At 40.9% G+C, this 26,571-nt stretch overlaps 1 protein-coding gene and 5 non-coding genes across 8 annotated transcripts in view; 5 read left to right on the top strand and 1 right to left on the bottom strand.

The window, feature by feature from the left end:
* Positions 1 to 26,571, bottom strand: part of LOC130930102 (ATP-dependent 6-phosphofructokinase, platelet type-like) — a 74,788-nt gene that overhangs the window by 46,122 nt on the left and 2,095 nt on the right. For all 3 annotated transcript variants that reach the window (XM_057857833.1, XM_057857831.1, XM_057857832.1), the window contains exons 2-7: positions 23,338 to 23,411; positions 14,120 to 14,197; positions 13,871 to 14,060; positions 10,274 to 10,439; positions 10,160 to 10,204; positions 8,591 to 8,699 (exon numbers count right to left, since the gene is read on the bottom strand). In XM_057857833.1, the coding sequence (XP_057713816.1) occupies positions 8,591 to 8,699; positions 10,160 to 10,204; positions 10,274 to 10,439; positions 13,871 to 14,060; positions 14,120 to 14,197; positions 23,338 to 23,411 (662 nt within the window). The remainder of the gene's footprint in view (positions 1 to 8,590; positions 8,700 to 10,159; positions 10,205 to 10,273; positions 10,440 to 13,870; positions 14,061 to 14,119; positions 14,198 to 23,337; positions 23,412 to 26,571) is intronic.
* On the top strand, positions 885 to 976 carry trnar-ccu (transfer RNA arginine (anticodon CCU)). The gene is given in 2 exon segments: positions 885 to 921; positions 941 to 976. It is a non-coding gene; the product is annotated as a tRNA-Arg (tRNA).
* Positions 1,967 to 2,058, top strand: trnar-ucu (transfer RNA arginine (anticodon UCU)). The gene is given in 2 exon segments: positions 1,967 to 2,003; positions 2,023 to 2,058. It is a non-coding gene; the product is annotated as a tRNA-Arg (tRNA).
* trnar-ccu (transfer RNA arginine (anticodon CCU)) lies at positions 2,858 to 2,948 on the top strand. The gene is given in 2 exon segments: positions 2,858 to 2,894; positions 2,913 to 2,948. It is a non-coding gene; the product is annotated as a tRNA-Arg (tRNA).
* On the top strand, positions 3,824 to 3,915 carry trnar-ucu (transfer RNA arginine (anticodon UCU)). Its single transcript is given in 2 exon segments — positions 3,824 to 3,860; positions 3,880 to 3,915. It is a non-coding gene; the product is annotated as a tRNA-Arg (tRNA).
* On the top strand, positions 4,434 to 4,526 carry trnar-ucu (transfer RNA arginine (anticodon UCU)). The gene is given in 2 exon segments: positions 4,434 to 4,471; positions 4,491 to 4,526. It is a non-coding gene; the product is annotated as a tRNA-Arg (tRNA).

The following is a 26,571-nucleotide window of genomic DNA, read 5'->3' as shown; positions in this document are numbered from 1 at the left end:
GATGTTCTTGTCGATATATTGTCCCACCCCTAGCAACTAAACCGTACTATGAACTGTTAAGGGTTCCGGCAAACCGAAAGGGACAGCCATAAAAATCATAATTTAAATGTGATGTGAACGTTAACTGGTAGGCTCTGTGGTGCAATGGCCAGCACACTCGACGTCTAAGATGATTCCAAAGAAACAATTCAAAGGTTGTGGGTCCGAGTCCCAACAGAGTCCAACTCTTGCAAGGCTTTGAACATGTCCCCAAATGATATCAAAGTAAATAACCTGTAAATTCTCTAAATTGAACAGGAAGTCACCTGTAAATACCCAAAGACTGGCTGTGAACACTCTGGTTTTAGTGCCGTTGACTGCACTAGGTGTCCAATCCAGTCCAAATGAATTGAATGCTTACTGCCATCAGTGTCTACCAGTGAGCTAACAAATAGACAATTTTTAATGGAAGATTTTGGTAGCAACCTGTTGTTTTTTGAGTAGTGACACCTTTTTAAAACGATATATCGATTCTTGTTGGGAGCATATCGATAGCCTTTGGGGTTACAAATTATCGTGATATATCACCTTTTCGATATATTGTCCCACCCCTAGCAACTAAACCGTCCAATGAACTGCTGAGGGTTCCACCTGATCATCTATGGCGGTCAGTAGCAGCCAATGTCAGGCAATTTTGGGTCTTTTCCTGTTGATTTTCGGTCACTTCCTTTTCCTTTTGGGCCATTTACGGACCACTTCCTGTTGATTTTGGGGACATTTATAAATTCTTGTTGATTTTGGATTCCTGAACAGGAAGTGATTTGAGAACTGCTATGGGTTCCGGCAGAGCGAAAGGTACAGGCATAAAAATTGTAATTTAAATGCAGTGGAGGGATCAATACGTAGGCTCTGTGGCGCAATGGACAGCGCATTGGACTCCTAAGGTATTTCCAAAGAAGCAATTCAAAGGTTGTGGGTTCGAGTCCCACCAGAGTCAAAGTCTTGCAAGGTTGTGAACATGTCCTCAAATGAAATCAACAGGAAGTAACCTGTAAATTGCTGAAATTGAACAGGAACTAACCTGTAAATGCCCAGCAATGGCTGCCTGTGAACACTCCGGTTTCACTGCCGTTGACTACGCAAGGTGTCCAATCCAGTCGAAATGAATTGAATGTTTAGTGCAGCCAGTGAGCTACGGATAGACACTGTTTTAATGGGAGATTGGTAGATTTTGGTTAAACAGTGACACATTTTTAAAACGTAATATAGATTATTGTTGAGAGATGTTCTTGTTGATATATTGTTGGACCCCTAGCAACTAAACCGTCCTATGAACTGCGAAGGGTTCCAGCAGACCGAAAGGGACAGGCATAAAACTCGGAATTTAAATGTGATGTGAACGTCAACTGGTACGCTCTGTGGTGAAACAGCCAGCGTATTGGACTTCTAAGATGATTCCAAAGAAGCAATTCAAAGGTTGTGGGTACAAGTCCCACAAGAGTCAAACTCTTGCTAGACTTCAAACAAGTTTCCCTGTTGCGGATTTTACCGTTAAAGCTCCTAAAGTATTGAAATTAGGGTTCCTCTGGTTACGTCACGATACGATTCGTGTTACAAGGCTCACAATTTTGGTTATCTCACAGTACCATTGATAAACCAGTCAGGACAGTTTTTTAGGATATTCTACAAAACCACTAATGAACAAAAAAACTAAGCTGTTGTGATCTTTATACTATGAATTGAAAGGAGGTTGACAGCAGACGAACATTCGTTCATTCGGCCACTTCACTGGGATTGGACGTCTATGGCGGTCAGTAGCAGCCAATGTCAGGCAATTTTGGGTCATTTCCTGTTGATTTTCGGTCACTTCCTTTTCCTTGAGGGCCATTTACGGGCCACTTGCTGTTGATTTTGGGGACATGCATAGGTAAATTCTTGTTTATTTCGGATTGGTGAACATGAAGTTATTTGACAACTACAGCCAGCAGGCTCTGTGGCGCAATGGACAGCGCATTGGACTTCTAAGATGTTTCCAAAGAAGCAATTCAAAGGTTGTGGGTTCGAGTCCCACCAGAGTCGAGCTCTTGCAAGGCTGTGAACATATCCCCAAATGAAATCAACAGGAAGCAACCGCTAAATTTAATAGGAAGTGAACTGTACCACTACAAAAGACTGGCTGTGAACGTTCTGGTTTCAGTGCCATTGACAGCACTAGGTGTCCAATCCAATGAATTGGATGTTTAGCTTCGTCAATGGCAGCCAGTGTGCTAACATAGATGCTGTTTTAATGGAAGATTTTAGTAGCAACTTGTTGGTTTTTAGACAGTGACACCTTTTCAAAACGATATATCGGTTCTTGTTGGGAGCATATTGATAACCTTTTGGTTTACATAGTATCACTATGTATCACATTTCAATATATTCTCACACCCCTAGCAACTAAACTGACCGACAAACTACTAAGGGTTATTGCAGTGTGAAAGGGACACTTTTATTCAAGCATATGGTTACTTTCTGGTCCTGCCTCTTTCTCCCTATTAGCTCAGATATCAAATAATGGGGACGTGGTTGATCAATTGAGGTCTGCAGGACGCTACAGCATGATGAATCAGGAAGAACGGTCTTACTTGCAAGGCTATTCAATTGCAGTATCAAGAAGCAAAGTTATTTTTTGTGCCATTGTCCACCATTGCTGGTTTGTGATTTTGTCGAACAGCAGTGTTGATGACAATGTGTAGATTGCATGTTTAAGAATGAGCATTCATAGTTCCCACCCAGGTGAGACTTTACAAAATTAAAGTAATACTGCATGAAAATGTCAGGTATATCTTGCATCTTAAAAATCCGAATTTAAATGCTGTGAAAACATCAATGAGCAGGCTCTGTGGCGCAATGGACAGCACATTGGACTCCTAACTTGTTCCAAAGAAGCAATTCAAAGGTTGTGGGTTCGAGTCCCACCAGAGTCAAACTCTTGAAAGGTTTTGAACATGTCCCCAAATGAAATCAACAGAAGTAACCTGTTAATTCCCTGAATTGACCTGGAAGTGACATGTAAATACCCACCAAAGACTGGCACTGAAAGCTTTGGTTTGGCCATTGCATACAGTCCAAATTAATGGTATGTTTCCTGCTGTCAATGCAAGGCCGGCCCAGCCTATACGCAGACTATGCAGCAGCTTAGGGCCCCAATCTGGCAACCTCATTTTGTAAGTTTTTAATAGAGCATCGTAAATAATGTGGCACGCATTACCATTTATCTATGCAAAGTTGCAAACATCCATTTTCTTGTCATTACAATCTGGCAACCTGGGGAGTGACATTGAACCTGCTTTGCGATGATCGGTGCTCAAACTTGCTTGGAAAATAGATGCACGAATATGTCGAAGAGAAGTTATCCTTCTGGAGCAGAGAAACAAAAAATCTGATTAATATACAAAATATGGATGTATGGGTTGGATTGCATGTATGGGTTTCACAGTACACTGTGATGAAATGGTGGGCCAAAAACATGGGCCCTTTGGCATTATTTTGGGCCCCCAAATGGCCTGGGGCCCTGCGTCAATGGTCAATGGCCCTATTTTATTGGAAGATTTTGGTAGCAGCCTTTTGGTTTTTAAACAGTGACACCTTTTTAAAACGATATATATCGATTGTAGTTGTATAGTATATCGAGTATACATATAGCCTTTTTGCTTACAAAGTATCGCGATATATCACCTTTTCGATATATTGTCCCACCCCTAGCAAATAAACCGTCCTATGAACTGCTCAGGGTTCCGGCAGACCGAAAGGGACAGTCAATTAAATCGGAATTTAAGTGCAGTGTGAACATCAGTTGGTAGGCTCTGTGGCGCAATGGACAGCGTATTGGACTTCTAAGTTGTTGCCAAAGAAGCAATTCAAAGGTTGTGGGTTCAAGTCCCACCAGAGTCAAGCTATTGCAAGGCTTCAAAAATATTTCCTTGTTGAAGATTTAATCACAGCCCCATTTCTCGGAATGGCTGGGTTGTGGGTTCGAGTCCCACCAGAGTCAAATTCTTGTAAGGCTGAAAACCTGTTTCTTTGTGAAGTTAGAGATGGGAACCTCCGGGTACCTCACAATACGATCATTGATTATTGAAACGCATGTCAGGACATCCTTGTAGGATATTCTACTAAACAACTAATAAACAGAAAAACTAGCTGTTTTCATTTTTCTACTGTGAACTAAAAGGAGGTTGGCAGCAGACGGACATTCGTTCATTCGTCCACTTTAAAGGAATTGGACGCCTTTGGTCGTCATTGGCAGCCAATGTCAGGTAATTTTGGGCCATTTCACGTCATTTCCTGTTGATTTTCGGTCATTTTACAGAGCTTTTACGGGCAACCTCCTGTAGATTTGGGGGGCATTTACAGGTCATTTCTTGTTTCTTTTTGGCTACTGAACAGTGTTTTGAAAACACTACACAGTAGGCTCTGTGGCGCAATTGGACAGCGCATTGGACTTCTAAGATGTCTTCAAGCAAGCAATTCAAAGGTTGTAGGTTCGAGTCCCACCAGAGTCAACCTCTTACAAGGAAGAAATTATAGCAGTGGTTTTAACCTATGCATGTACTAGTCCTTCTCAAGAAATTAACATAGTGTGATCAAGTTCATTATTTCTGTAATGTACTGATAAACATCAGACATTCATATATTTTGGATTCATTACACACAACTGAAGTAGTTCCAGACTTTTATTGTTTTAATATTGATGATTTGGGCAAAAAAGTCAAGAATTTTTTTTTAGCATAATTCATCCGACCAATACAAAAAAAGTGTTTTTTAATACAAAAAAAGTCAACCTTCAATTAATTATATGCACTCAATACTTGGTCGGGAATCTTTTTGCAGAAATGACTGCTTTAATGCGGTGTGGCATGGAGGCAATCAGCCTGTGGCACTGCTGAGGTGTTATGGAGGCCCAGTATGCTTCGATAGCGGCCTTTAGCTCATCCACAGTGTTGGGTCTGGTGTCTCTCAACTTCCTCTTCACAATATCCCACAGATTCTCTATGGGGTTCAGGTCAGGAGAGTTGGCAGGCCAATTGAGCACAGTAATGCCATGGTCAGTAAACCATTTAACAGTGGTTTTGGCACTGTGAGCAGGTGCCATGTCGTGCTGAAAAGTGAAATCTTCATCTCCATAAGGCTTTTCAGCAGATGGATGCATGAAGTGCTCCCAAATCTCCTGATAGCTAGCTGCATTGACCCTGCCCTTGATAAAACACAGTAGACCAACACCAGCGGCTGACATGGCACCCCAGACCATCACTGACTGTGGGTATTTGCCGCTCTGCCAGAGTGTTTTGGCTCCCCGCTCATTTGTCACGGTAAGCGATTTTCATTGCTAAAAGGACATTTTGTTTTGCTGTAACGGTAACGCGGGGATTCTGGGGTTGACAAACTCAAATCTAGCGTCATCGTTGACATTTGTTATGCTTGTCTGTGATACTTGTTTGCTTGCTCTTGTGGGATTGTAAGCAATAAAACTCATTTATTCTGCATTTTCTAATCAATAAACATTGTCCATTGAGCAAAAGTGTGCCTGTTACTGATTCACCGTGAACCTGGAAATTTCAGAAAACACCTCGGTTCGATCGAACCCCAGGCAGGGGTTTAGTGAGTAAGTCTAAGGGGTTTGGCGAGGGTAAAGAAATGCAGAGCGCTATTTTCGTACGCTGATTAAATTTTGGTAAAGAGTCTTTTTACACCAAATGTTGACATGTTTATAAAACATGCTGTCAAAATGAGAAGAATTCTGAATCTTTGCTAAATTATTAGCTTGCAAGCTTAGATATATTGGGTTTGAATTTGAGAAAAATATGCTTTATTATCTAATTCCGAATGCTTCGGTGAATCCACATGTGAAACTTGTAGGGTTCGGTACCTTTAAGAAAATTGAGAACCACTGTTTCGTGGTTAAAGCTCCTTAGGTGAGACTGTTTTTAGGATGCTCGTCCAACTTTTTCAGTTATATCAGTGTTGCAATGCATAGAATTTAAAGCAGTGCAAGAAAGGCAATTCAGAGTTCATGTGTTCAGGTTAGAACTGAACTTTAGTAAACACAAGCAAAACTGCGATAACAGGACTCTTTGGGTGCTTTTCCAATTAGACACCCTGTGACATCCGCTTTCGTGAAAACGCTCCTACTAAGATGTTCTACAAGCTCAATGATCAGCTGTGGCTCACTGCCAAACTTTGACAATTCCGGAGGCCTGAAACAGGGACCGACTAACAAAAGAGCTGACAAAGGGAAGCTAATATCACCAAGGAGAGTTGAATAACCGGTTTTCTGGGTCAGTGTGACCAGGACTAAAATAACTGGTGGAATCCAACATGCAACTTGTTTTACTTGTTTGTGGCAGCTTTTTAAATTTTCGTCTTAGGCTTAGTCACATTTTAATCATCTAAAAACGTGTTTGTCTTCATCTAGTTTTTGTTGACGAAAACGTGCCTGGTTTTGCCTAGTTTTCGTTGACATTTAGTTAAAAAAAAAAAAAGTCTAGTAAAATTGAAAAAATTTACTCATATTGTATAGCATCACATATTGTAGCATCTACAATGAGTGAAATTTTGAGTAACTGCTTACAATATCTGTTTCTTTTTTTGTTTTTTTGTTTTTTTTAATAATGGTATATATGTATTTTCTCAGCACAACTTCATCTATATGAACTGTTTTTATTATACAGGTAGTCCCCAGGTTACAAAGGAGTTTTGTTCCTACATTAGTGACGTAAATCGAATTCCTGCGTGAATCGGAATTAACACTTAAAATACCCCAAAGTAACTATCCAAAAAGTCCAAAAGCATTGTAATTTGTTTAATGATGGATACACTTCCCTCTGGTGGCAGCGTTGGGTCTGGCTGGACTGTCACCTTGTATGACTGAGAAGCAGACTCAGACGTCTGACATGGATAAAGGACAGCTGTGCTCTGATTTGGCTCAAATAAGGCTGTAAGTTGTTTCAGCTAATATATGCTTGTGTATGTATTAGTAATTAGGTTTACAGCTACAGTTTGTATGAGAATTGTGAATACGTTAACATTCGAAGCATTTAAGTGAGAATAGAACAAAGCGATTCTCCCAGTCCAGCTTGACCGCGTCATCACCCCCAGCATGCATTGCGTGCGTAAAACATGGCGCCCTCCGTAGGTCAAAATATGTACTAAATAGTTTAGATTTTTAAATCATTGGCAATATCTTATGTGTTTCTAATAATATGCAGTGCCCTCCATAATTATTGGCACCCCTGAAAAAGATGTGTTTTTTAGCTTTTAATATTTTTTTTAAATTCAAATAATGTGGGACCTTGATGGGAAAAAAAAGAGAAAAATCCAACCTTCAATACAAGTGCATTCATTCAGTGGGGAAAAAATCCCACATAAAGAAAAAAATATTTGACATCAAATAATGTGTGTCACAGTTATTAGCACCCCTGGTGTTAATACTTTGTACAACACCCTTTTGCCAACAAAACAAGGTCTGGAGACTGAGATGGCCATGGGAGTAGCTTGATTTTGTGTCTGGTGAACCGTTTCTGTGTAGATTTGGCCATATGTTTAGGGTCATTGTCTTGCTGAAAGACCCAGTGATGACCCATCTTCAGCTTTTGGGCAGAGGGCAACAGATTTTGATTTAAAATGTCCTGGTATTTCAAAGTATTCATGATGCCATGCACCCTAATAAGGTTCCCATGGCCTTTGGAGGCGAAACAGCCCAACAGCATCACTGACCCACCCCCATACTTCACAGTGGGTATGAGGTGCTTTTCAGCATGCGCATCTTTCATGGCACGCCAGACCCACTTAGAGTGTTTTTTGCCAAAAAGCTCAATCTTGGTCTCATCTGACCAACGCACACGGTCCCAGTTGAAGCCTGGGACCGTGTGTATTTTTGTGTGAGATCAAGATTGAGCTTTTTGGCAACAAACACTCTAGACAATGACCCTAAACATATGGCCAAATCTACACAGAAATGGTTCACCAGACACAAAATCAAGCTCCTCCCATGGCCATCTCAGTCCCCAGACCTTGTTTTGTTGGCAAAAGAGGGTTGTACAAAGTATTAACACCAGGGGTGCTAATAATTGTGACACACATTATTTGATGTCAAATAATTTTTTCTTTATGTGGGATTTTTTCTCCACTGAATGAATGCACTTGTATTGAAGGTTGGATTTATCTCTTTTTTTTCCTATTAAGGTCCCATATTATTTGAATAAACAAAAAATTAGAAGCTAAAAAACACATCTTTTTCAGGGGTGCCAATAATTATGGAGGGCACTGTATTTCAGTAAAATAGAACAATTGTGGCTAATTAAAGACCGAAGTTCTCTTCAAGTCCTCACACAACAATAAATGATCATCATATTTGGATTTAGTCCGTGATTCCCTCTTTTTTATCGGTGAAATTTATACTGGGGCACTGCAGATCAATACAGGGGCACGTGCCCCAGTGAAATATGCCTGGCGACGGCCATTGGTAGGAAAGTGATTGACCTGACCTAACGGCCAAATTGTTGCCGGTGCTAGATGTCCAATCCATTCTAGCCCAGTCAATGGCAGCTAATGGTCGTGCGTGTGTTACCTCAGACAGCTTCTGGCACATGTTGTCCTCCCAACCGTCTTCGGGAGGCATTTCAGGGAAAAAGACCCAGTCGGCTCCGCATGCCAGAGCGCTGACGAGCGCCAAATATCTAGACAACACATAGCGCATTTTTCAATGTTATATATAGTTGATAGTATTGATGGTATACTGTATATTAGGGCTGCCACGATTAATCGATAACTCATCGTTGATTGAACAATTCATAGTAAATACAGCGGTACCTCTACATACGAATTTAATTCATTCCAGGACTTGGTTTGTAAGTCGAAATGGTCATATGTCGAGAGAGATTTTACCAAAAAAATACATTTAAATTCGATGCATTCTTTCCACAGCCAAAAACATATGCTAACTCATTAATAAATACTTGTTGTACTAAGTTCATTTTGTCTGCACTTCTAGATTACTTGAATTTTTCTTTTATCGCAGACAAACGTTTTAGGTTGTTTTATTTGTTGGCAACAATGACTATTACATAACTCATTTAACATGGCTGAATCCATCTGCTCCCTGTTTAGACCAACATAAGGTAAGCTTTTGTTTGAGCTAATATGTTTTTTTTTTGTTTTTTTTCTAATTCCTAATTCAGCTTATTGGTATATTTAGTTGCTTTTTTGTGGGAATATGTACACAATTTTTTTAAGAGCACTGTTAAAAAAAGTTACCATCTTATGTATTTAAGCTAGCGGACTTTTGCTTTTACAAGTTAGCCAATTGTTCTTTGTACTTAAATCCTCATTCATTTATTTTTTTTATATCGTTTGAGGTTAAGCTCTGGTATTTTGTACTTATAATAATTTTAGAGACGAATGATTCTATTTAGGAGGGGGCCGCGAAACTTTGACGTCTTCCTAATGGGGGGGCGTACCAGAATAAAATTGAGAAGCACAGCTCTACACTTACTGACCAGAAAAGCTAAGTAACTCTGCTTGACACTGGCCAGTGTTTTAAAAGGATGCTTGCCATTCTGAAGCTAATGTTAATGCTACGCTAACTCTAGGAGTTACATTGAGCATCTGATGATCACTCAGCACAGACCTTTAAAGGCTAAAGCAACATATTCTCTCTTGCCACGATAAGAAAACAAATCTTACCGTGTTTCTAAACGAGCAAGATGGAGCACAGCCTAGCTTGAGATAACTCCGGTGAGGAGAGAGAAGCGGAGCACATATCACATGAGTGACACAACCTAAACACTGCTATGATGCAAGCTGATGTATATTGTGAAAATGTCACGCATTGTCAGCATATGACAGAAACGATGTCACATTTTCGTCTCGTTGTCTCGTCAGACGAAAACTGGCATTTGTCTCATTATGTTAGAGTCTTCCGAGCCACATTTTTAGCTCGTCGTCACGTCATCGTCATGAAAAAAATTGTTTGTTGACGGAAAATTATCGTGATCGTCATTGTTGACGAAAACAACACTGCTTTCAATATTGTCGGTTTTCTGTTGTAATCTGAATCAAAATAAGATATTTGCAACAATATTATTGGTCCATTCACGTGGATGTTAGGTTTATCCCTACTACGAGGTAAAGGACGTACCCGCAGTGGCGACCCATGACCTCCAGCACAAACGTCCTCTGGTGGCTAAAGCGAAGCAAAGCGTCAAACAGGAAGTTCCGAACATCAGCATCGGGTGGCAGTCACCGAGCCGACCTCTGAGCCGTGGTCATGATGGCGTCCACCACCTCGATGATGCGGTGCAGCGCCGAGTCGGTCCCGATGGTCATGTCGGTCCCGCAGAAGTCGTTGTCTATGGAGCCCACCATGCCCACGATGTGAAGCACCGAGTTGCTTTGCGCCGCCTCCTCGCTAATGGCACCTGGCGTGAGGGTAACATGTTTAAAAAGCTCAACAGTTTTGCTTTTAATGAGACTGAGAGCAGTTTTTTTCAGTCAATTTCTTAAATGACTTTTCTGTAGAGTTTTTCTTTCTGTGCCCACAGTCTCCATGTGGTTGATTTTGTCCGAAAATGCATTCGTCAGACCTTTCAATTTGAACTTTTCTAGTATTGTTTGACAAGGGGAATTAGTTAGTCCACCTGGTAACATTCACGGGGACTGTACTGGACTACAGGAACTGTGGCTGTGGAAACACCTTCAAGGTCTTCCCAAATCAGAAGCCCTGGATGACCAGCCAGGTCCCCTCCCTCCTCAGAGCCCGCGACACTGCCTTCAGGTGAGGAGACCGTGTTCTCTACAGCACGGCTCGCGCTCACCTGAATAAGGGAATCAAAAAGGCCAAAGTGGAATACAGGAGGAAAATACAGTCCCACTTCAACAGCAACAGACTACGGGAAGGATGGAGGGGCCTGCAGGACATTACCAACTTCCAGGGCTGTGACATCACATCAGGAGACCTGAGCAAGTCGCTGGCGGAGGAGCTGAACTGCTTCTTCGCCCGGTTTGAATCACCACAGCGACACTCACCCACTCCAGCCCCGCACCCAGCACCCCCCATTCACCATAAAGGGGCCTCACATGAGGCATGTTCTACAGTCAGTGAACCCCAGAAAGGCTGCTGGCCTGGACGGAGTACCAGGGAAAGTACTCAGAGCATGTGCAGACCAGCTGTCCCACATCATCTGCAGGATGTTCAACCTCTCCCTGTCCCAAGCAGCCATCCCAACCTGCCTGAAATCCGCTACCATCATCCCAGTTCCCAAAAAGACACTAGCATCTGACCCAAATGGCTACGCCCTGTTGCCCTCACCCCAATAATTATGAAGTGCTTCGAGAGGCTCGTTCTCCGGCACATCAAGGACAGTCTCCCCCCCACACTCGAATCTCACCAGTTCGCATACCGGGCGAACAGATCCACAGAGGACGCCATCACCATAGTTCTGCATGATGTGCTGAGTCACCTGGAACAGCAGCAGAGCTATGTCAGGATGCTCTTTGTGGATTATAGTTCTGCATTTAACACCATCATCCCGGACATTCTCATTAAAAAGCTGGACATCCTGCCCCCCCTTACATGCTCTTGGATTAAGGATTTCTTATCCAACAGACCCCAGACTGTGAGACTCAGCCCTCAACATTCTTCCATCCGCACACTGAGCACCGGCTCACCACAGGGCTGTGTGCTAAGCACCCTCCTGCACTGCCTCTATACCTACAACTGCAGTCCAACCCACAGGAGCAACACCATCGTCAAGTTTGCTGATGACACCACAGTGGTTGGACTGATCTCATAGGGAGATGAGGCAACCTAGAGAGAGAAAGTCCACAAAATCTCAGCCTGGTGCTCAGACAACAACATGGCCCTGAACACCATCAAAACCAAAGAGGACATCATGGACTTCAGGAGGAGCAGAACCGACCCGCTGCCCCTGTACATCAACGGCGAGTGTTTGAAGAGCGTCCACACATTCAGGTTCCTGGGAGTCCAGATCTCAGATGACCTCTCGTGGACTGTAAACTTAACAGTTATCATAAAGAAGGCTCAGCAATGTCTGCACTTCCTGTGAGTCCTCAAGAAGAACAAGCTGGATAGGAAGCTGCTGCTGCTGGCCTTCTACCACTCATCAACTGAGAGCCTGCTAACATACCATGTCTGCACTGCCGCAGACAGGGAGAGGCTTCAGAGGACAATCAGAGCAGCACAGAGGATCACTGGCTGTCCTCCCCCTCCCTGACGGACATCTACTCCTCCCGATGCCTAGGCAGAGCTCTAAATATTAGCTCAAGTGGTAGAGCTTAGCATGTGAGAGGTACTGGGATTGATGCCGCACATTCTCCAATTGGTTTTGTGTTTAGGCCTAAAATGCACTTTCAGACATTTTAATTAAGCTTTTTTTTAGGGTAGGTATTCATGAGGAGTTGGCTCAAGTGGTAGCGTGCTAGCTTTGTTATGAGAGCCAGTGGTATCAATGCCCATATTCTCCAAGTACCTGTTGTCACATGTGGAGAACATTTTTCATGTCTCGTTTTTAGGGTGTTCTAGCCCACTTTGACCTTTTCTGTCATGTGCCTGCATACCATGTAAACAGTGTGTTTAAGTGTTTGATCTTGCACTAAAATGTGAGCGTTTGCTCAGCATGACAGCAATAGTGAGATTGATGCCCACATTCTCCAAGTGGTTGTGCATTTAGTCCTAAAAGGCACTTTTTAGACATTTAATTTTGATTTGTTGTTGTTGTTTTTTTTCAAGAATTTGCAGTCAAGCGGAGATAGCTGAAGTGGTGGAGAGCTCGCTTTTCATGTTAGAGGTAGTGGGAGCGATGCCCATATTCTCCTAGTTGCTGTTGTCTGATGTGGAGAAAGTTTTTCCTGTCTCATTTTTTGGGTGACCTGGCCAACTTTAAGCTTTTGTGTAGTATGCCTGCAGAGCATGTAAAAAGTGTGCTTAACTGGCTATGATAGAACGCTTGCTTCCTATGCCCAGAGTCTCCATGTGAGTGAACTTCCCCTGAAATATTAGTCAACCATTTCACCTTACCACTTTGTTGTCAATGTACTGTCTTTGTTTGACAAGGGGAATTAGCTCACTTAGCGTGTGAGAGGCAATGGGATCGATGCCCATATTCTCCAAATGTTTGCACTAGTCTGACACGTCCTGCAAAATTTCTGTACTGTGCCTGCATAGCATGTAAACAGTGTTTTCTATGCCAACAGTCTAGTCTCCATGTGAGTCATCTTGCCCTAAGATAAAATTGCCATTTCAACTGAAACCTTTAGTGTCAATGGAAATTAGATCAAGTGGTAGAGCGCGCGCTTTTCGTATGAGAGGTGGTGGAAGCGATGCCCATATTCTCCTAGTTACTGTAGTCAGATATGCAGAACATTTTTCCTATCTCCTATTTTGGGTGTCCTGGCCAACTTTAAGCTTTTTTGTCGTTTGCCTGCATAGAATGTAAACAGTGTGTTTACATGCTATGTCCACAGTCTCTATGTGAGTGATTTTGCCCTAAAATTCTTGACTGAACTTTCCGGCCATTTAAACCTAAGATTTTAATGTCAATGTTTCTGCGGTGTTTTAGCAACAGGAATTAACTCAAGTACAGTTATTTCTTAGCATGTGAGAGGTAGAGGCATCGAAGCCCACATTCTCCTGTTGGTTGTTAATGATGCGGAGTTCTGTCACAGTTGTTGAGTAAGATTTTGCATTGGATACAAACATTGCTGTCTGACAACCACAACATTTCTCCCTTTCAGCCAACTTTGAAACTTTCTGTGGAGCGCTGGCTTAGCTTGTTAACAACGCGTTCTCATGGCTGTTGTCATGCTCAACCGCCGAGCTGCTCCCACTCACCCTTGCGCAGGAGCTCGTCCAGGAGGCCGCTCCACTCCTCCCGGAAAAGATTGGCTCCAGTCAGACTGCCGTCTCCTCCAATGACGCAGAGGTTGGTGATGTTCTTTTGAACCAAGTTGAGCGCCGCCTGCAGGCGACCCTCACGGCCGCGAAAGGCTTTGCAGCGAGCGCTGCCGATGACCGTGCCGCCCTGTGGGGAGCGAAGGTCAACTGGGCTCGTTTTTCATTGTCGGGCGTTGCGTCGCTCACCACTTGTAACATGCTGGAAACGCTTTCCCACGAGGCCTCCTTGATGTTTTCGCCACCGTCCACCATGCCTTGGTAGCCCTGAGAAATGCCAACATTACAACTTTTTAATTTTCATTCTCATATTGGAACATATTTTTTTTACTAGCTACATGTTTGTTTTTTTGTCATCTCTGTTTTTTCTGAGTCTCTAAAGGAGCATCGACAGAAATGAAATAAATTTAAGCAATCTGATGCGCACCAGAAACTATCTGGTAAATATTAGCATTATATAGCATTTCAGCTAGCGGACTTTTACAATGCAGGTGAGCCAATTGTTCCATTGCTGCAATTTGCTCACTTGCATAGCAAAAGTCCAATAGTTTGAATCAGGGGTGTCCAAACTTTTTGCAAAGGGGGCCAGATTTGGTGTGGCAAAAATGTGGGGGGACGACCTTGGCTGACGTCCTTTACGTAGAACAATATATTTAAGCAAATTTTAGCAAGCCGTTCTGTGTGTCACATTTGCTTTATTATAGGGCTGCAGCTATCGAATATTTTAGTAGTCGATAAATCGATGGACTAGTTAGTTCAAATAATCGAGTAATCGGATAAGGAACATGAAAAATTAAAACACCTGAGGAGAGCCTCAAACGATATATATTTTTTTTTTAAATGAGGATCTGTGTACAACAAAAGAACAATTGGCTAACTTGGATAGAAAAAGCCTGCTAGCTTAAATGCTATAAAATGCTAAAGTTGTTTTTTTTTTTTTTTTTTTTTTACAATGCTCTTAACAAGTGGTTCAGGCACATATTCCCACAAAAAAACGGCTAAACATACCTACAAACTAAATTAAGAATGCATTAAAAAAAACATTCGCTCAAACAAAAACTTAGCTTATGTTGGTCTTAACAGGGAGCAGTTGAATTCAGCCATGTGAAAAGAGGCAGACCAGAGGGCATTGTATCCACCCTCATCAGTAAAATTAAATGCAAACACTTTTAAAATCAACCATTACGATGCCACTTTAATTAAACAAATACTCGAAGCAACAACATTTAGTTTGAATATTTTTTTCTAATCGAATACTCGAGTTAATCGATTAATCGTTGCAGCACTCCTTTTTTTTTTTTTTTAAATTAATAATTTCACCAATTTTGCAAATAGCCTTTGTGGCGTTCTCTTTCGACTCTCGGGCTCTTGCGAAATACTGCTGCTGTGGAATTAAACTAGCTTCAAGTTGCTTCAATTTCTCGCTACATATCTACCCTGTAATCTTGTCGTACATGTCAGCGTGTCTTGTTTGGTAATATCGCCTCATATTGAACTCTTTAAAAACAGCGACTGTCTCTTTGCAAATGAGGCAGACACAGTCGTTGCGTATTTTAGTGACGAAATAGCCCAATTTCCACCTATCCTTGAAGCGCCAGCCGTTGCAGTCAACTTTTTTGTTGTTGTTGATTGTCGACATTTTAGAACATTGGGAGTAAAGGGTCACATGTGGTAATGTTGCTTAGAGTGCTGCTCCCTTTTAGTGGGTAAATGAGGAGCAGCATTTAGTGTGTAAGCTACTTCATATGCTTGGAGCAGTACTGCTGACCAATTTATTAAGTCTGTGTGCGGGCCAGACGTTATTGATTTTATGACAGAGGCTGGGGGCTGGATGAAATCCGACCACGGGCCGCATTTGGCCCTCGGGCCGGACTTTGGACATGTCTGGTTTAAATGCTATATAATGCTAATGTTTACACCAATTGGCTAACTTGCATAGCAAAAGTCCGCTAGCTTGAATGCTATACAATGCTAATGTTTACAACAATTGGTTAACTTGCTTAGCAAAAGTCCGCTAGTTTAAATACTATATAATACTAATATTTACAACAATTGGCTAACTTGCATAGCAAAAGTTTGCTCGCTTAAATATTATAAAATGCTAATGTTTACCAGATTGCTTACATTTATTTTATTTTTGTCGATGTCCCTTTAGGGGCTCTGTATATTTTTTATCACACTCTCTTTTTTGTGCTTTCTTCATTTTTTATTTGATTTTTTTTTTTCGTTGCCACTCATTTTTCCATTTTTTTTTCCAGTTAATAACCTTTTATTTTTATTTCACTGTCACATTGATTTTACACTTTGTACCCATCTTTTTAGGTTTACATTTATTTCACTGTCATACATTTATTTATGTTTTATTGTACAGCTCAGATGAAATGAAAAATTAGGAATAGTTTCCATCATTCATCATCATGGCTGTGATTGTGGCTTCTTTACTTATTTTTATATTTTTTTTTAATTCAATGTAGTTAAAGACTGCAGCCCCTAAAAATATTTTTATTATATTATTGTCACGTTTTAATAATATATTCTTTCTTTAGTAATTGACACATTTTCAAATTTTTTTTTTACATTTAATTTCATAGTACAATATAGATTTTTTTTATTCATATTCATGTTTTTCCAGTCACATTTTTCCATGATGTTGCACTTTTTTTTTTTTTATTCATTATCACATTTTTAATTTTTCCCATTGTGTTTTTTTATTCTTCGCTGTCAAATGTGTATTATGACATTTATTTGACATTTTAACATGGCTGCACATCAGGACGTCGATGTCCATCAGTGTTACCCAATGCCAGACCATTTTGGGGCATTTCACGTAATGTCCTGTTGATTTTCGGTCTCTTCCTTTTCCTTTTGGGGCATTTTTGGGTCACTTCCTGTTGATTTTTGGGTTACTGAACAGGACGTGATTCAAGAATGTCTCTAAATTTGATTCAAAATGAATAGGAAGTGACCTGTAAATGCCTTTAAATGAACAGGAAGTAAATGCCCAAAAAATGTTGGCAGTAAATGTTCGGGTTTCAGTGCCATTACCTAAATCAACCATTAGACTCTGTGGCGCAATGGACAGCGCGCTGGACTTCAAAGGTTGTGGGTTCAAGTCCCACCAGAATCAAATTCTTAGAGGCTTCAAGTATGTTTCCTTCATGTTGGTATAAGGTCACTGAACAGGAAGTGATTCAAGAATGTCCACAAATGAATAAAAAAAGACTCAAAATCAACAGGAAGTGACCTGTAAATACCCACAAAGCTGGCTGTGAATGCTCTGCTTTCAATGCCATTGATGGCGCTAGATGTCCAATCAAGTCCAAATGAATTGGATGTCAATGGCAGCCAGTGAGCTAACATAGACACTATTAAAATAGAAGATTTTATTGTTGTTTTCTAAACATTGACACCTTTTTTAAATGATATATCAATTCTTGGTGGGAGCATATCGATAATCTTTTGAGCTACAAAATACGGCGATATATCACCTTTATGATATATTGTCACAGCCCTACGCTACACCGTGTTTTAGGGCGTGTTGGATTTCCACAGAGAAACATTTCTGTTGAATTTGTACACTAGGATGTTGTTCATCTTCATTAGTCTGGAAAGGTGAACCCCCTTGGGGGAGGTAATCATATTGTCTGACAGACATGATTTTGTAGTCGGGGCTAATCGAATCACTCTCTTGATTCATCATCAACATTAACATGATTTCCAAAAAGGTTTATCTGGAGAAGCCTCTGAAGAAAAAGAGAGCGTGAGCTAGCGAACGCGTGTGAGGGGAAAGTGGAGTCAGCGAGGATCAACACATTGATCCAATTAGCAATTAGTGCCACGCTTAAAACAGGGCAGCGCCTCACTTGAATTGCTTTCACACATTCACATATGAACACTTTCCACTTTTTAACGCCGTTTTACAAGATTCATTTTCAGGAAATGTCTTAGTCTTCAAGTTTCAACAAGACATTTGACGTTTTTTTTAAATTCATTTTTTTGTGGACATGATTCCATAATGTGACAGTCAGTCTTTTCACTTCTTCCTTTTTACCAATTTTCTCTTGTTTTTAACACATTCACTGCCTTCTACAATACGTCTGTGAAGTTGATTCGAGATTCGACTCAGTATGTGTTACCTCTGCGTAGGGGCTGCAGACAGAGATGTGGATGGAAGCTACTGTACGTGCATTTCCACATGTGAGAGGTAATGGGATTAATGCCCATATTCTCCAAGTGTCTCCACTAGAGGTGCGCGATAATTATCGGTCCGATAATTATCGGTCCGATAATAGGAATTATGACGTCATCCCAATAAATCCAATAACAATATATGTTATCGGGCCGATTAATAATATTTTTGGTACTGATTGGGATGTGTGCGTTTGTTTCCACTCCTGTTTTGCCAGTATGCAAATGCTTGCTACTGTTCAAGAGGCCGTATTTTTCCTTCACTGAGTTATAAACCTTACGTTGGCAGTTAGCAAATGTTTGTATTTTACAATGTTATGTTTACAAGTTATTGAAAGGCCTTTTGGTTATTGATAGGCTTGCTGTTCTATAAATGTTTCAAAATGTTTTATCTGCTGACAAAGCACAATACCTGTTGGGTTTATGTTTGTTTTAGATCAGTGCTCATTGTTCAGGGGACACATCGTCAATGATAATGACTGATTGATATACATTAAAAAACTATATATATATTATCGGTTATCGTATTGGTATCGGCCTTGAGGAGCAGGAAGTTATCAATATCGGTATCGGTTTCAAAAAATGGATATCGTGCACCCCTAGTCTCCACTCTTCTGACAGATACTGCCAAACCATTTGCTTAGTTGATATTTATCTGTCCTAGCCAACTTTGAATGTTTCTGTAATGTGTCCCCACTGCATGTAAACAGTGTGTTTTCTATGCCCACTGTCTCCATGTGGTTGTCCATTTAGCCCAGTGCTTCTCAATTATTTTCAGTTACGCCCCCCCAAGCAAGACGTAAATGTTTCGCGCCGCCCCCCAACTCTCTGCCGCCACTGTAAATAGTATTATTTGTCTATAAAATTACTATTATAAATACGCATCTGCCTAACATTGTGTCCTTTTTTCTAATAAAGAAAAAAAGTAACATAGATCAACTTATAATAAAGTATAACTTTATTAACATTGTTTTGTTTGTAACAGACAAGACTTGACGTGCATCAATTTGCTTGAATTTAAAAAAAATAAAAAAAAAGTCACATTCAAACTGTAAAAATACACTCAAGGTACATTTTTGACCATTTGATACAGAAAAATAAAATGTAATAAAATCCGTAAATAATAACAAATTCAAATTGATTAGAAACATTCACTCATGAGGACAATATGCAAAAAAATTTGACCGAAAAAACAAAAATGAATAAAGGAAAAAAAGAGTGTCCTTGGACAGAAGGACAGTTTTTATTTTTGCTGCTCACACTCAGTATTACCTCCTTTGCAATGGTGTGGAGTCATTTTGCAATGAGCATGCTAACAATGCTCACTGGTTTACTGATATAACACTGACAAAGCAGGACTATTGTTGGCAATATTCGGCACGTTTTCGCTGAAAAACAATCAAGCGGCTTATCAATGAGATTGGGGTCGAATGTCTTTAAGTGGCGGCTTAATTGATTTGGCTTCTGGCAGTCCGCTATAATTATTTTTAGACACAGTAAACAGTAGTCTTTCCTCATCACACACTGTATTAAAAGTCAAAGCTAAAAGGCAAACGGCACGAAAAAAGCGCATTCTCGGCGGCCGAGGTAGAACCGTAGGTGAGGGCGGTCGTCGTGACGATCCCAAGCCGAAAATGGCACTTCTTGGGCGGCGACGTGAGAACCGGACAAGACAGTGGGTCGCTGCGTGAGTGAGTCCGGTCGGAAAACGGCTTTCGACAACGGCGGCGGCGCACTGCTCTTCTTATCTGTTTTCTGTGTGCTGAGTGCTCTTCCTTAGTTCAAAAATACTGCACGCACTCTGAAAATGAGAGCGCCACTGCCACCCACTGAGTGGATGTGCAACTACACTTTATTCCAGTCCGGCAAAAAAAAAAGAAAAAAGCATGTTCCCCGAGGACACATGCGCCCCCCCTGGCATTGCTCTGCGCCCCCCCAGGGGGGCGCGCCCCACTATTTGAGAAGTACTGATTTAGCCATACGTTGCACTTTTCAAACATTTTAACTTGATTTTTGTAACATCTTAGAGAGCTCAAGTTGAGCCAATTCCCCTTGAATGTCATTGAAAAATCAAATTAAAATGTCTAAAAATTGGATTTTAGGACTAAATTGACAACCACCTGGAGAATGTGGGCATCAACCCTACTACCTCTCACATGCTAAGTGAGCACTCTACAACTTGAACCCATTGTCAAAAAAATGCTTTGACATTTTAAGTTGAAATGGCTAACAGGTATATTTTTAGGCATATGGAGACTGTGGGCACAGGATACCCACTGTTAACATACTGTGCAGGCACACTACTGAAACATTCATGTTGGCTAGGGCATAAAAAATGAGAGAAGCAAAAAAATGCATTGTAGGACGAAATGAACAACCACATGGAGACTGTGGGCATAGAAAACGCACTGTTTACATGCTAGGCAGGCACATTACAGAGACGTTCAAAGTTGGCTAGGAGAGAAAAAGTTGAGGAATCAGAAGATTTTGCAGTACCCGTCATAAGAGTAGACATTTGGAGAATATGGGCATCGATCCCATGTTTAGCATGTGAGAGGTAATGGGATCGATGCCCATATTTTCCAGACTTCTAGAAACTTCTAACTTTATGGAGGTACTGCAGAAGGCAGTACCGGAGTTAATGGGCAGGATTGGGCAGGATGTACAAAATGAGATAAAAAAGGTTTTGAAGCAGACATTTGGAGAATATGGGCATCGATCCCATGCTTAGCACGTGAGAGGTAATGTGATCAATGCCAACACATGCTTAGCATGTGAGAGGTAATGGGATCGATGCCCATATTCTCCAAGTGACTCCCCTCTTCTGACAGATACTGCCAAACCATATCTTTGATTTTTATCTGTCCTAGCCAACTTTGAATATTTCTGTAATGTGTCACCACTGCATGTAAACACTGTGTTTTCTATGCCCACAGTCTCCATGTGGTTGTCCATTTAGCCATACACTGCACTTTTCAAACATTTTAACTTGATTTTTGTAACAGCTTAGAGACAAAGGGAATTAGCTAAAGTGGTAGAGCGCTTGTTATGCTAAGCGAGCGCGCTACCACTTGTCATTGAAAAATCAAATTAAAATGTCTAAAAATTGCATTTTAGGACTAAATTGACAACCACTTGGAGAACAACCCTACTACCTCTCACATGCTAAGCGAGCACTCTACTACTTGAATTAATTCCCATTCTCAAAAATGCATTGACATTAGCATTTTAAGTTGAAATGGCTAACAAGTATATTTTTGGGCACCATTAGTCATATGGAGACTGTGGGCACAGACTACCCACTGTTAACATACAGTGCAGGTACACTACTGAAACATTCAAGTTGGCTAGGACATAAAAAATGATAGAAGCAAAAAATGCATTGTAGGACTAAATGAACAACCACGTGGAGACTGTGGGCATAGAAAACACATGCTAAGCAGGCACATTACAGAGACGCTCAAAGTTGGCTAGGACAGACAAAGTTGAGGAATCAGAAGATTTTGCAGTGTCTGTCAGAAGGGTAGAGACATTTGGAGAATATGGGCATCGATCCAATGCTTAGCATGTGAGAGGTAATAGGGTCGATGCCCATATTTTCCAAACTTCTAGAAACTTCCAACTTTACGGAGGTACTGCAGAAGGCAGTACCGGAGTTGCTGGGCAGGATTGGGCAGGATGTACAAAATGAGATAAAAAAAGTTTTTTTTGCAGCAAGAGTGCAGACATTTGGAGAATATGGGCATTGATCCCATGCTTAGCATGTGAGAGGTAATGGGATCGATGCCCATATTCTCCAAATGTCTGCACTCTTGCTGCAAAACCTTTTTTTTATCTCATTTTGTACATTCTTACCAATCCTGCCCAGTAACTCAGGTACTGGCTTCTGCAGTACCTCCGTAAAGTTGGAAGATTCTAGAAGTTTCTACCGCTAGTTGTTGTGTGCTGGCGCCACACCTATTAATTAATTTATGGTGAGCGGCTAACCTAGCTTGGTTAACAGGTGGGACTAGGCAGTCAGCTAATTTAGAGAGTTGCAAAGAGACAAATGCTTAGGGTGCACACACATATACTCGAAATTCGAATAAGTATGTGTTACCTCTGCGTGGAGGCTGCAGACGAGGATGTGGATGGAAGCTATTGTACATGCATTTCCTGATGCAATTAATGTTCCACTTTCGTAAGTTCGTGTCCGCGATGGGCGTTCACATTGACAAATGACATGACGGGCGGTGCGCACCTCACAGGAAGGTGTGATTTTGCATGTTTGGAAGACAGAGAGCGCTCAAACAGTGATTCTGGCTGCGACCCACAGTCTCCATGTGAGTGATCTTGCCCTAAAATACACTTGTCAGCCATTTAAACATAAAATTTTAATGTCAATCAAGCTTCATCGAGGAGGGGAATTAGCTCAAGTGGTAGAGCGCTCGCTTAGCGTGTGAGAGGTAATGGGATCGACGCCCATATTCTCTAAATGTCTGCATTGTTCAGACAGTGCATCAGGCTTTAACTAATTTTTATACATTCAAACAAACTTTGAACGTTTCTTTAGTGTGCCCATATACCTTGTAATCAGTGTTTTCTATGCCCACAGTCTCCATGTGAGTGATTTTGCCCTAAAATATACTTGGCAGCCATTTCAACTTAAAAATGTTTGCTTTACTCATTGTTTTTACATTCTAGCAAACTTTGAAGATTTCTGTAGTGTGCCTGTATACCATGTAAACAGTGTGTTTGCTGTGCCCACAGTCTCCATGTGAGTGATTTTGCCCCAAAATATACCTGCCAGCCATTTCAACTTAAAATGTCAATGTAGCTTTTTTTGACAAGGGGAATTAGCTCAAGTGGTGGAGAGCTGACGTAGCATGTGAGAGGAAGTGGGAGTGATGCCCACATTCTCCAAGTGGTTGTCAATTTAGTCCTAAAAGTGGTAAAGCACTCGCTTAGCATGTGACAGGTAATGGGATCGACGCCCATATTCTCCAAATGTCTGCACCTTTCTGACAGACACTGCATAACCTTTTTTATTCTCTCATTTTTATATGTCCGAGCTAAGTTTGAACGTTTCTGTAGTGTGCCTGCATTGCATGTTAATACTGTGTTTTCTCTGCCCAGAGTCTCCGTGTGAATGATCTTGATCTTTGAATCATTTTGCGATTCCCATTTTTTTTCTGCTGCATTTGCGATACCGCATGTGTCATGCTGTGTTTTGTGTTGACCTCGTGTATGAAGTAGACTTTGGCTCCCACGTAAATCCCCATCCGGACCACAGCTCGGACCGCGGCATTCATCCCTGGAACAACAAGAAGACCATTTCCATAGACGGTGATAGACGTCCAATCCACTTGAACAAATGGATTGGACGTCTATCACTAAAAACAATACAGTGATCCCTCGCTATAACACGCTTCAAACTTTGCACCCTCAGTCCATCGCAGATTTTTTTTAATTAAAAAAAAATATATATATATATATATATTTTTTTTTTTTTTAATTTAAAAATGCTAAGACATACGCATGATTACATGTGGTTCTTATTTACCTCTCTGAGTATTCTTCTCTGAAAATTTGGCGTCATCTTTGATGGACGGCCACTACTTGGAAGAAAAGCAACAGTTCCAAACTCTCTCCATTTGTAGACTTCTCTGACTGTCGATTGATGAACATCCAGACTTTTAGAGATGGTTTTCTATCCTTTCGCAGCTTTAAACAATCCTTGATCACAGGTCTTCAGACAGCTCTTTTGACCGAGCCATGATGCACATCAGACAATGCTTCTCATCAAGACACTTCTTACCAGGTGTGTGTTTCATAGTGGGCATGGCAGCTTTAATCCACTTATCAGTGACTGGGCACACACCTGACTTAAATTGTTTGGTAAAAATTGGTTTCAATGGCTCTTTAGGTCTCCTTAGGCAGAGGGTCCACTTACTTATTGTCCCCCTTCTGTCATTTTTTGCATGCTATCCTCATTAAAATATGAAAACCTATAAATGTTTGAGTGGTTTTAGTTCAAGCAGATTCTGTATTTTCATCCGTGTGATTTTGACAAAGATCAGATCACATTTGATGGTGATTTTATGCAGAAATGTGAGAAAATTCAAAAAGGTCCAGATGCACTTCATACCACTGTATATCTCATTTATATAATAAATATTACATTTGCAGTAACTAGAAACAATTTATGAAAATATACATATAGCCTACATATTGTTAGGGTTTGTTTCCTCCTAGTGTGGCTTGTCCCCGTGACTACCCATTGATTTCACCTGTTATGCCTTCACCTTGTGTGTTGACCAATCTGCTGCTTCTTGTGTCACACACCTGTGCCTCATTGTTTCTTTACCTCATGTCTGTATTTAAGTTCCCAATGTGCTGTCTGTTCTTGTTGCTTCATGGTTTATTTGTACTTCCAAGCCCTCGTGTTCAGATTCCTCTAAAAAGTCAGTTTAGATAGCTTTTCGTTTGATCCCCTGGTCTTTTGTTTGCATTTTTCTTAACTGTTATTAAAGCATTTTGAGTTCCCTCACAACCTGCCTTGCCTTGCCTTTTGTTTACCCCGTGATTGGGTCCACCTCGTCCTTGAAACCTGACACACACACATACTGTACATATGTGTATATATATATTTATATTATACTTTGGTCCCATACTTTTTCTCTCCCAGAAAATAATTGCAATTCCAAATGCTTATTGCTTTGCTTTTTATTTATTTTGCTTGCAATGAAAAAACACAAAAGAGATGGGGAAAATTTTTTAATCCTTATCATTTTACACAAAACTCAACAAAAATGGGCCAGATAAAAGTATTGGCACCCTTTGAAAAATCATGTGATGCTTCTCTAATTTGTGTAATTAACAGCACTTGTTACTAACCTGTTGCACATAACAGGTAGTGCCAATCACTAAATTTCACTTGCAGCTAGTTAAAATGGATTAAATTTGACTCAACGTCTGTCCTGTGTCCTTGTGTGTACCACATTGAGTATGGAGAAAAGAAAGAAGAACAAAGAACTATCTGAGGACTTGAAAAGCAAAATTTTCAGGAAGCATGAGCAATCTAAATGCTAAAAGTCCAACTCCAAAGACCTGAATGTTACTGTGTCTACCGTGCGCAGTGTTATCAATAAGTGTAAAACTCATGGCATTGTGGCTAACCTCCCTAGATGTGGACGGAAAAGAAAAATGAATGAATGAAATGTTTATTGTCATCATCATCGGTTTCATTGACAGTTACAAAATGTGGAATAATTTGCCCGAGAAAGAAAGAAATCTTTGACAGTCACAAAATGTGGAATAATTTGCCCAAAGAAAGAAAGGAAACCGAAGACAGACAAAGGCAGACGGGAAAAGCATATGCTTATCAATACCTGTCCCCCTACAGTCCCCCTACAAAACTGACAAGAGATTTCAGCGAAAGATTGTGCGGATAGTGGATAAACAACCTCGCCTAACATCCAAACAAATTAAAGATGTCCCTCAGTCCAAGGGTACAACAGTGTTAACCCATACTACCCGTCGGCGTCTGAATCAAAAGGGATTCTATGGTAGGATACCCAGAAAGACCCCACTTCTGACCTAGATACATAAAAAAGCCAGGCTGGAGTTTGCCAAAACTTACCTGCGAAAGCCCAAAATGTTTTGGAAGAATGTTTTTCTGGTCAGATGAGACAAAAGTAGAGCTTTTTGGGAAAAGGCATCAACATAGAGTTTACAGGGGGGGAAATGAGGCCTTCAAAGAAAAGAACACTGTCCCCACAGTCAATTATGGCAGAGGTTCCCTGATGTTTTGGGGTTGCTTTGCTACCTCTGGTACTGGACCGCTTGACTGTGTGCATGGCATTATGAAGTCTGAAGACTATCAACAAATTTTGCAGCATAATATAGGGCCCAGTGTGAGAAAGCTGGGGTCTCCCTCAAAGGTCATGGGTCTTCCAGTAGGACAATGACCCAAAACACACTTCAAAAAGAACAAAAAAATGGTTTGAGAAAAAGCACTGGAGACTTCTAAAGTGGCCAGCAATGAGCCCAAACCTGAATCCTATAGAACACCTGTGGCGAGATCTGAAAATGGCACTCTTCAAATCTCAGAGACCTGGAGCAGTTGGCCAAAGAAAAATGGTCTAAAATTCCATCAGAGCATTGTAAAAAGTTCATTGATGGATACCGGAAGCGGTTGTTCGCAGTTATTTTGTCTAAAGGTTGTGCTACCAAGTATTAGGCTGAGGGTGCCAATACTTTTGGAGTTTTGTGTACAATGTAGGGCTGTCAAAATTATCGCGTTAACGGGCGTTAATTAATTTTTTTAATTAATCACGTTAAAATATTTGACGCAATTAACGCACATGCCCCGCTCTAACAGATTAAAATGACAGCAGTGTAATGTCCGCTTGTTACTTGTTTTTTGGTGTTTGGCGCCCTCTGCTGGCGCTTGGGTCCAAATTATTTTATGG

The sequence above is a fragment of the Corythoichthys intestinalis genome, chromosome 14, assembly GCF_030265065.1.
Source record: "Corythoichthys intestinalis isolate RoL2023-P3 chromosome 14, ASM3026506v1, whole genome shotgun sequence".
NCBI classification, from domain to species: Eukaryota; Metazoa; Chordata; class Actinopteri; order Syngnathiformes; family Syngnathidae; genus Corythoichthys; species Corythoichthys intestinalis.
The sequence above is the reverse complement of the archived record's forward strand: the minus strand, read 5'-3'. Positions and strand labels throughout refer to the sequence as shown.